The sequence below is a fragment of the Simochromis diagramma genome, unplaced genomic scaffold, assembly GCF_900408965.1.
Source record: "Simochromis diagramma unplaced genomic scaffold, fSimDia1.1 OVJJ01000304.1, whole genome shotgun sequence".
NCBI classification, from domain to species: domain Eukaryota; kingdom Metazoa; phylum Chordata; class Actinopteri; order Cichliformes; family Cichlidae; genus Simochromis; species Simochromis diagramma.
Window position 1 is genome coordinate 7,574,650 of NW_024387030.1, and position 11,534 is coordinate 7,586,183.

General features: G+C 39.5%; 1 protein-coding gene across 1 annotated transcript; it reads right to left on the bottom strand.

Annotated features, from left to right (window-relative positions):
- Window positions 1-461: 461 nt before the first annotated feature.
- Window positions 462-9,671, bottom strand: LOC120739548 (TLE family member 5-like). The gene is made up of 7 exons (XM_040041333.1): window positions 9,255-9,671; window positions 6,573-6,670; window positions 5,873-5,936; window positions 5,553-5,597; window positions 5,395-5,457; window positions 4,770-4,844; window positions 462-4,340 (listed from the first exon to the last, which is right to left on the bottom strand). Exons 1-7 carry the CDS (start codon window positions 9,279-9,281, stop codon window positions 4,101-4,103), a joined length of 612 nt encoding a protein of 203 aa, XP_039897267.1. The 5' UTR covers window positions 9,282-9,671; the 3' UTR covers window positions 462-4,100.
- Between the last annotated feature and the right edge of the window lie 1,863 nt (window positions 9,672-11,534).

Here is an 11,534-nt window from a genome sequence, read left to right on the forward strand (position 1 = left end):
GGTCGTGAACGACCCCGAGCCAGGTTTGCTGCTAAAAGATGGTATAAAAGCTATTGAATGATGGGGTGTCCTGTGAAAACTTTTCCCCACAAAATTATAATTTGTTTTTTTTTTTTTCTTCAAATAAGGAGGATCAGACTAACAGCACTGAACCATTTCAACAACATTTCATGTGATTAGACCAGCTTCAATCTGACCTGGTCAGTTATACCTCGACTCATCCATAAGGAATTTTTAGTTGAGTCACTCCTCAAAACGTCAACATGTATCTCAGTGGACTGGGAGTACAAAACACTCATGCCTCAACTATTCCATCAAGCTGCAGAGGAGTTGACTATCAAGCAAAACACAAATGTTTCATTTCAGCGCTGACTTAATATGTATCAGCGCGATAACGACAGCGATGCCCTTTACTCTTTTTCCCTTCCCATGTGCGTTGCCACCAGAAGAAAAATGACCACTCTCAATCACATCTTTTATTTGTAAGGCACCAGAGACGCTTCCTTACTGCTAAAAGGTTGATTCATTCTCAGAGTACACAGTTGCTTGTTTACATCTTTTTTTTGTTTGTTTGTTTTTTTTGTCCCGGGTATTTTGAAATGAGACTGTGTTTGTAGACACATTTAACAGTTTTTCATTTGCACAGAAAAAAAAAGGATAAAACATTTACAAATCTAGAAAACAAAGTTAAGTGTTACAGCCTACTGAGAGAGAATGAATGGAAGAGAAAACAGGAGAAAAAAAAAAAAAAGACAGGATATACAACATTGTGCCTCTCGTAGCGTAGGCTTGTAATGCACGCGTACAACAACGAAGTCCTCCATGATACACACACATTAAAAAGCAGCTTTGAAACATACAAAAATGCTTTAAAAAATATGTATATTGATATATTCATATGTATACAAATTGGCCCTTCACAGCAAAACAAACACACATACCATTCACATGTCTGAGTTTTGCCAAGGGAGGATTTCTACAGAGGCTGACGTCAGTATAAAGAGTGCTAATGATTAAATGATCTGTTCTCGCACTCGATATATTGAAGTCAGATCTCCAGGGAGGGAGATACTCCAGCTCCCCAACACTTGCACAGACAGGAAGAAGAAAAACAAAAGGAGCAGTGAGCCACAACTTAAGTGCTTTTCAAATTAAAACAGAGGGAAAAGGGTTATGCTTGGACATTAAAAGCTGGGTTATCAAAGCTCTGGAAAGCACTCACATTACAGGGGAGGGACAGCTGACACACCTGCAGTGTACCTGTGGTCAGCATACAATCACAAAAACAAAAAGCGAGGAAAGCAATAATGTGACTGAATACGACAGATAAACCTGGGGCTGTTTCCATGCTTTTTATAACCCATAATAAATCACTGGAAGAGCACTGCTGCCCTCTGCTGCCTAAAAAATGAACATTTCTCAGCCAGAAACTTGAGCTGTTCACCAGTTTCATACCACATACCAACTGCAAACATTATGCATACAAGTTTTGATATATAAGATCACAAAAATGGGAAATTATCAACACGCATATAACCTCCTGGGTAGCATTTTCGAAAACGGTCATCTTCATTTTCTTAGATGTCACTTGAATCATTTCCCTATTATTATCGGTTAAAGTTGAAAACATCTGTGAGCAGCTGCTCCTTTTCAGATATTAAAACAACATAAAAATCCAACAGTCTGCTTTCTGCTTTTACCTCTAGGCCTGAACCTGCACTACTAAACTAGCAGGTTTGGAGTTGTTGAGTGTGTGTAGCCTGGATCGTATTTACTAAAGATTCATTTTACCGTTATTGTTTAACACTGATCAACTTTTAGTCTAAATTAGTCTAACATGGCTAAACTACCAAAGAATGCCTCCTAATGTTTCCAACATCAATACACTACATTTAAAACATATTATAGTAATTGTAAGCCACTTCAAATTACAGTCACCAGCCACCTTATTAGGTACACCTTGCTAGTATTAGGTTGGAATACCTTTGGCTTTCAGAACATTTGTCATCGATTTAACAAAAAGCTGGAAACTTTGCTCACAGATTATGATCCACATCGACATGACAGCACCACACAACTGCTGCAGATTTGTCGGCTGCACTTCCAGGACACGAACGTCCCGTCCCACTGCATCCCAAAGATGCTCTATTGGATTGAGATCTGGTTTCTCTGGAGGGCGTTTGAATAAAGTAAACGCGCTGTACTCTGGGAAAAATTCCAGTAGAACAGCAGTTTTGGAAATACTCAGTTTAGCCCGTCTGACACCAACAACCGTGCCACGTTCACGGTCACCTTTCCTCCCCATTCTGATGCTTAGTTTGACCTTCATGTGACTGGTTGGAAGTGGTCAGCTGAACTGCTGCTCTTTAACACTGCAGATCCAATTCATTTTAATCATGCTTCTTTCAACAATAACATTTTGATATCTTAATAATCTATATTAATGAATGAGTCAAACGGTTAATTGCTATTTGTACATAACATCCTTATTTATATTAAAGGTGATAAAGCTATTTAAAGCTATACTGCTCAACTTATCTTTATTATTATCATTAATAATAATAATAATAATAACAATAATAATGAAAGTGAATTACAGCTCTGTTCAATAATCACATTTGTCAGAATTCAAACAAAACTGGGAGGAAATGACTGTCCAACAACAACAAATTATACGTGGGAGCTGATCACAGGTAGAAAAAGCCGAAAACAAAATCTCGCCACATCTCCATGATGGTAACAAAGTCACTCTCATTAATACAAAAACAGCATATTAAATTTTTTTGCACATTACCTACATGAAAAGCTTGCTACCCATAGTGTATAATGAAGACAGTAAGTATGTGGTTGGAATACAGCTCGTGTTTCAAAATGCTGAGAATGTCAGGTTCGTGTAGTCACAGATAAAAAGAAAGGTGGTACTTAACGCAATCTCAGCTAAAACTAAAAAGCTCTGCTAACCTATAAAAACACAACGCTTGGCTATATGTCAAAACCACACTGTTTTAACATTTAGATCCTATTTTGGGATCAATTTTGTGGACCCGCAGGGGGAAAGGGCAGGAACGGGGGGGGGGGCAAAGGAGAACACAAAAGGTGCTTAAAAGTAAAGTTAAAGTGTTTTCTTCTTTCCAATCACATTCACTCTAACACACAGGAATCTTTATGTTTTATAAGAACCTGTCTCAGTTTACAAAAACAAGATGAGTTGGGGGGTTTTTTTCAGAGCATCTAATCTTATCATTTAAAGACGCGGGGTCCATGATCTTATGTCAATGGTCCACATCCCATGTGGAGCTCACAGGAGCAGCTAGGCCTACCTACCACATATTAACTTCCAAGCTGGCTACTTTACCATTTGTACAAACTAAAGATCTTTCTGAAATTAAAAACAAAACAAAACAAAAAAAAAACAACTTGATTTATGTGGGACTAATGCACACAGCTCTGGTAATGCATCCAACGGTTGGGAATAATGAAGAACACTTAACAGAGTAAATTAATGGAATTACTGACAAAACTGCTCCAATTAACGTTTTGGAAAAAGATGATTTCATTTTAGCAAGTCGTGAGCAACAGTGAAGCAGTATGTGGGGAGTGGAGTTGTTAAAACTGCTTTTTATGACTGGCAGACTGCATTGAGACTCAATCAGAGGGACTACAGAGGACGTGGAAATAAACACTAAACAAATCTGAAAACAAAAAGATGGAAGAGAAAATAAATCTGACGGTTATCTACCAGGGTACTGCTATTGTGTTTCCTTCTTAGCTCTCTCTCCAAATGGGAAAACATTTATCTTGATTTAAGCCTAACAACAGTGGCTTGAACAAAATTTTTTTTTTTTTTAAAAACCCCACACATCTATTAAAGTCTAGAAGCCTGAACCAAGTCTATTACCACTAAATAATAAGAACATTTACTCTCAGCCATTCAGGAGTTTCATCCTCAGCACTTACAAAAGTCCTTTTGCTAATCGTCCTTGCCAATTACTCTTCTATATTGACACTCAGTAGACAGGCATCCAGACACCCTTTCCTTTTTTTGTGACATTTATTACACCCCATACCATCCCTCTCCAAACCTCCTCGCTCTTTCTGCACTAGTCTGACTTGTCTCCATCGTCCCCTCTAGGTGCTCTCTCTGCGACATCTCTGGCCTTGTCCTCCTTCGCTACCGGGGGCTGGCCGTGGGAGTAGTTTGCCAGGATGGAGGAGAGGGACAGCAGGCCGGAGCTGGAGGAGACGGCGGGCAGAGTGGGTGGGGTGAGGCCCAGGGGAAGCGGGGCTACTGGCAAAGCCAGGCCCTGAAGCTGGGACAGGTGTTGCACCTGAAGCTGTTGCTGCAAAAACAACACATTAGATAATATAAGTTTACCATCTGTAAAAAAAAAGAAGTGTGAACACTATAAAGCTAGTGTGATTAGTTATCACACTTGCAGCACAAACTCCAAGCACGCAGGACTGTGGTGATCATTATGCTAAAGAAACCCAACGTGGCATTTTATCTCTATTTCTCCAAATTTGCAGAAAGCAAACCACACCACATCATTTATTCTCTTGCTATTAATACAGTTAAACAGAAGTGACACAAAAACAACAATGTGGTAAATGTTGTTCACACAGCCAATAGAAACCTGACAATTAGAAATAAGTGTTCACAGACAAATTTCCATCAATGAGGGAACAAAACGGGCCCATCCCCAGTCAAAATTACCTAACCAGCATGCTACGAAGCAACATCTGGTGGACATTACAAATGACAAACTCACACGTATGATGGAGTTCATCTCAGGAGGTGTGACCTGCTTGGCTCTTTCAATAGCGCCCATGACTTGTTGTTGATGCTAAAACAAAGATCACAAGTTCAGAGACAAATACGCACAAGAAAAGCTTGGACAAAAACAGATTTCCTCTTTAAAACATAAAGTTGGAGTAAAAAACAAAGAAAAGAAAACTTTCTCATCAATATTATGAGAACATACACTCATCGACCACTTTGTTCCACACACTAGTTCAACTGCTTGCTAACACAGCCAATCACAAGGCAGCATTGGGCATTTAGTTATGTAGACATGACCAAGACAACCTGCTCGAGTTCAAACTGAGCATCATATAGAGGAAAAACGGCGACTTAAGTCGTGATTGTCGGTCTGAGCATTTCAAAAACTGCTGATCTACTGGGATTCTCCCAAACAATCGTCTCTAGGGTTTACGGAGAATGGTGGGAAAAAGAGAAAATATCTAGTGAGCAGCAGTTCTCTGGGCCAAAATGCCTTGTTGATGCCAGAGAAGAATGACCAGACTGTTTCCAGATGGGTCCAATCTGGTACTCTCAACGTGTACCAAATAAAAGGGCCAGTGGGTGTAAAGTTTAAGTAAAAGGTGAATCATTACCTCCTGTGACAGGTAAGGCAGCACCTGAGCACAGATCCCATTTAGTCTCTTCACTATTTCAGCCTACAAAAGAAAAAGAAGAAAAACAAAAATGGTCAGACCAACACACAAAAAAAGCCGGGTTACTAGACGGATGGATGAATGAAGACGATGATTACCTGTTTGTGCATTTCGATGTTCAGCCCGTAGGACATTTCATAGTACTACAGTGCACAGAGAATGACAAGTAAAAGATTTAGAACACGCCTACACAAAGACACGCGCACACACAACAACCCTTTTTGATTAATTACTCTCTCTTTCATGTATGTATTTTATACTCTATTTTGAGATGTGTAGTCATTTTTTATCTGTGCCTCATCATGCAGTGAGTAAACCTGAGGATTTCTGCGTATCTATTGCAACACTATGAGACTGTGGTGGGAGATTAAAAAAACTAAATACGCAGCATACCACAGAAATGAGTTACCACACTTACCATGATATAGTGACGCTGCATCTCTGACTTTTCAGAAGCCAGCTTATCGCACTCCAGCTTCAAACTGGGTAAGAAGTATAGAAATATAATATGAGAAAGAGCAGCTCGAAAGCAAATGTATGTATTCATCCTGTTTGGGGATAACTGCACTTTGGGGGAATTATACTAATTCCACAACTTGTCTTGTTTACTCTGAGCTAAGCTGACAGCCTGCTGGCTTAAGCTTCATGTTTAGAATACAGACATGAGAATTATATCAATCCTCTCATCTACTTTCCAGCAAAAAAAGGGCATTCAGCATTTACTGTAATATGAAACCATTTGTTTAAATAACCTTACAATAATAAAATGAACATTCCTTAAATATATTTATTTACCGGATACCCATATCTAGGACAAATTCATTTTGTTTCACCAAAATCTAGAAGGAGCAGCGGTTCTGAAAACAGAAGCATGCCTATAAAATGACAAAAATGACTTTGAGGATAGTTTGAGTGAAGAAAGTAAGTTCACTAAAAGCTGACTGACATCACAGGAGGTGAGGAAAGTCCAGCTCAAAATGAAATGCATTTCTGAATAATTAGCTGCCTTAAATGAGGCCATTTCACAAAAGACAGTAACAACAAAACACTGCAGGAAGAAAGTGTGTGACTTATATTAGAGATTAAATTAGGTGTGTATGGATGTGTTAAATGAATACCTGTGGTACTGTGCTTGGAGGAACTGGAACTCGTCCTTGATGCGGTCACAGGAATCGGAGGTGGTGAACTTGAGAGGTTGGCTGGACTGAGAGGATGCCTAAGAAACACAAGAAGGTGTCTGGTTGATTTTCAGCTTCGAGAAGGCGACTTAGAAATTCTAAGAAAAATCATCATCCTTTACATGAACATATGAGAGCTCCCTGCTGCAGAGCATGTGTGTTTTAATGAAGGTTTGTTTAGGTTTGTTTGAAAGCAGCAGTTTGACCTTGCAGATTAACCCTTTGAGAGGATAGCTAAAAGAAAACTCAGACTCAGCCGTACCATGTACACACAGACATGCGTCCTACCATGTACACATGTCTGTGTGCACATCATAAAATGAGATAAAGAAAGTAGCTGGGTGTTTGATTAACAGCACACAACTGTGAATTGTCTACAGACAGTCACAGCTGTCTTAAAGGTACGAATATGAAACATCTGTCTGGGCCACAAAGTGTGTTGATTGAGGAAATGTGTTTACAGAAGTGTGTCCATGCTGACCATATGTGAGAGGTATTTAGAGGCTGCATTAGAAGTCCGGTTATGTATAGACTACACTTAAACCAACAGTCCAAAGCTGTAATCCATGGTTTATCTGGTTCTCTAAACCTCATTACTCTCTAAATAAGTGGCACAAGAGCAAGAGGTTTCCAGCCGGATTATGGGATTGAAGAGAGAGGCCCGATGCAGCCGGTTACATGGAGATCACAGAAATCACAACTCTGCACGAATGCGATCAGTTTCAGGTGTGCAAAAATGAAGTGATGAAACTGGCTAGATCGGAAATGGGTGAACCTGCAGTAGCAATGAAACGATCAGCATTAGCTCAACCTGTAGACATGAAACAATAAGTCAATTCGCTGATTGAGCTACATTTTTTTGAATTTGAAAAAAATGGAAAAGCTCCAAACGTATGAGAATGTGTAACGGTAATTGAAGGAATCGCGAGGCGGGTCTGGAGAAGTAAAACAGAAGCACAGCATGCAAGTTGTTCCATGGTCACGTTCAGAGAGGAAAGACATATGACACAGCCCACCCCCCTCAGAAAGAGGAACAGCAAAGAGCAGTCACATGTTGAAACTAGCCAACAATCATGCACATGTTCTTTTTTTGAACAGAACTTGGCATATAAACATATATGAGGCTGTATGCCAGCTTTCTTAATTTGTACTTGTTTCACATTCACTAATAGCTATTGCTAACTATTAGTGAAAGTAGACACATCTGTCTACATTTAATATACCATTAAAAATATAGTTGACTAAAATGATTTGAAACTAACTGAATTTAGATTTTGTTTAAACAAAAATGCCAGGCACACTCTGGTTTGAGTTTCTCCAGTATCTTTGTTTTTACATAAAATCTGCTCCCACCTGATTTTTTTTTACAGTAACTTAAGCATATTTAATAAATTGGTGCATAATTTTACATTCATACTATGAATATTTTCAGACAATCGTGTACGTGTACAATATCAAAGTACATAGGGGCATTTGAGCCCTGAGAACCTCCGAAGTACTCAGAAGCTTTGGAGCCTTCATTGCTTCTCTAAGAATTTCTCTTCTTCATAATGCCAAGCCCTTATCTGTCGACCTGCTTCTATCATCAGACTGTGAACAACAGCAATGACTGAAGATCTTAGTATCGGATACTTGTCATTTCTACAGGGCCAGGACAATGACTGGCACAGAATGTCTAGATGAATATCTTCATTCTCTTCTTTTCATATCTAAAACTGTGCATCATAATAGGCAGTGGTCACATACTGATCAGTGATACCTTTAACATTGCTGCTGTTTACGCAATAATGTTGCTCATGTGGACAATGGCTGTACATTCTTTTCAGCATTTCAGCTTTCATGCACTTCAGACGTTATGGGTGCTTAAAAGTGCCTTAAAAATGATAACTTATTTCAACCAATCTGTACGCACTTCAGGGGATTTAACTCAGAAAATACCGAAAGTATGAAACTAAGATTTTGCATGGCTTCAGTTGAGGTTATTGAACAAACACAGGCACACAAAATCAGCTGATCCTGAGGAGGGTCAGGTGGGACATATTTTTTTGTAAGAGTCTGACTCTGCACAACAAGTAATGTGCCATTTGATCTAGAAAATAATCAATACATTTGTAAATAATCACACTTTTATGTACTCACACATTTATGCACTTATTGTTACACATTATTATACTAATACTAGCAACTGATCGTTTTAAATTAAAGTGTTAATTCCCCAAAGTCGCCAATAAACAAAGTCCTATAATAGTTAACAAGTGTTCCGTGAAAACCTGCCCTATTTTCGCAACATTTAAAGTATATTTTATCAAAATGAATGCATGCTTCAATGTGCGTTGTGGTTTGCTGCAAGTAGCAAAAGGGGTGTTAAAACCGTCTAAACAACGCACAACATCACTCCAACTTTCTCGGTCTTAAGAGAAGCTAGCTAACGATAGACTGTGTCTGCACATAAGTGAGTCGTATAGCTCGCCGTTTGTTCGAGGTAAAGAGCTAAGCTGCCACAGTGCCTGCACTGTGACGATGACAGCTACCTGCAGGAAGCAGCGATATGTATCAGCTGTGTGTTGCTAGCTAGCGTTAGCTCAGTTTCCACCCGGGGAGAAGTTCAACCGGCCAACTTACCGAGTGCCTCGATTGAGGAAACATCATGTCAGCAGTGTGTTTCGCCGCCTTTCCTCTGTCTAATCGAACTACCAGGCTAGCTGGCTAAGCTAACGTTTCCCCAGATGTTATTAAATGACTGGAGACGCTATTCGCACTTTGTACTCTGTCATCCTTTAAAATAACGTTAGCTAACGTCAAAGCAGCAGGAGCCTTAGGTCGTCTTCTAGTCTTTGAAGTTAAAAAAAAAACCCCGATACTTCCGAGGAGTAATTTGTTAACAAAAATAAAAGGTTCTTCAAAGCAACATCAGGCGTTTTTGAGTTTTGTTTTGCTTTTCTTTATTTGGAATAACGCTAATGCTATTCCTCCCCGGGGAAACCCTGGATGTTGACACATGAGCCCCTGACTTTCCTCGGCTTTGAAGAGAAGAGCAGCATCACGCGGAAAACAAAGTGAGCCGCGGAGGAGCGGGCGCCCCGTGTGACACAGAGCTGAACTGACCGGCTCGTGGCTGCAGCCAGGGCCGGAGACAGGGGGGCTGGGGCCGGAAAATAAGGTCTTAGACCCGGGACTGAATTACTAAAAGGGCTCCCAAAAAGTCACAATTTGTCTATGTTTGTGTCAATAGATTTTTTTTAATTAAATTATTTTTTAAAGAAACATTTGTGCTGAAATTTAGCATCTACAAAGTTGTTTTTTATTTCATCTATGCAAAGTCTTGATCCCATCTAACTCCTACGAGGATATATACATGTCAAACTGTGACATTTCTGGCATGCTTCATTCAACTAAAGGAATATGAACAAATTGTGTTTTTGTGACAGGCTGTGAGTAGCAAGCAAGCAGAAACAGCTTACCACTTGGGGACGCCAATCTCTACACAAGGTGAAATTGTTAAATTAGAAATTACTGAAATTGACATCATTGCCCAGCCTTGCCAGACAAATGTTGTTCCAGAGTTTTTGCTCAGTTTCATATTTCATACTACAGTGGTCTGATTTCATTCCTGGAAACTTTTAAAGGATGCCATTGTTGAATTATGATTTAAAAAAAATTGTGCAATTATGAATGTGTAATAAAACAACATAACTGCTTAGATCAATTATCCGAGATGGGTCTGGAGGCACTTTTTGGATCTTTGTGACTGACCTACTTCTGCTGATGACACGCAGCACTGACCCTGCAGGATTCAGGACCCTGAAGATGGAATGAAGCCTTTGGTTTATATCTGCAGCAGCTTTACTGCGACTACAGGTGGAATCACATTTATCCCACCTTCCTCCCATTGGTCCTCAGGATTTTAACACAAGTTCTATGGCTGCATGGACAGTCCCTCTGGAGGTCAGGAATGCGGCCTTTCACTGTGCACAGACTTCCTTAATATTACGCTGAACAGCTTTTGGCATCTTACAATGAAATCAGAATATGACATAGGAAGGTTTTAAAAAAAGAAAAAAAAGAAACCACAAAGGTTTTAAAATCTAGAAAAAGGTGAATGTTTTAGAATGTTTTACTAAAGTTTAGTAGAGTTTTAGTAAAGTCTCTCAGGTTTGCACACATCTCTCTTGGGTGTTTGGAGGAAGAGCTCTCACCTGACATGTGTGCAAACCTGGTGAACAGCTACAAGAAAAGTCTTACCGCGGTACTTGTCAACAAGGGTTTTTCCACCAAGTACTAAGTTATGTTTTGCTTTTTTTTTTTTTTTTTTCCTGAAAATTTGTAGGCAACTAAAGCCACAACATTACTGTAACATCAGGCTGAATGATTTAACTCAGCGGTCACTGTTAGAAGGTTACATTATTAGTTACATGTGACAAAGCCACTTTGCTGCCACAGTAACACACTTGCACATCACGAGGAAAATATTAATCAGCTGACCTGTCTAGTAGTAGTTGTGGTAAAAACACATTGCTTAAAGGCTTTTCCAAGCATGACATGGGTTTTCTCTTCTAAACCCTACATGTTAACATTGGGATGGTTCTCCTACAGGGAAGTCTTCATTCGAATCAGGCTGAACATCCATCTTCTTTATCATCATCATCATCGTCGTCGTCTTCTAGGGATGTACAGTCCCTAAAAACCTGTGACTGGTCAAAGACCCCAGGCAGGAAACCCATGTACCTATAATCCTGGGTAATAATCTGGGTTCAAGTTTGTGACACTCACCTTCTCACAATCCCATTTAACCTACATAGTCTTGTCTAACAAAGCCTAATATGCCCCCAAAAAAAGTAAGTAAGGAAGAAAAACGAATCCAGGTCATGCTCTTTCAGATCTCAAATAAATACTGACTACCCC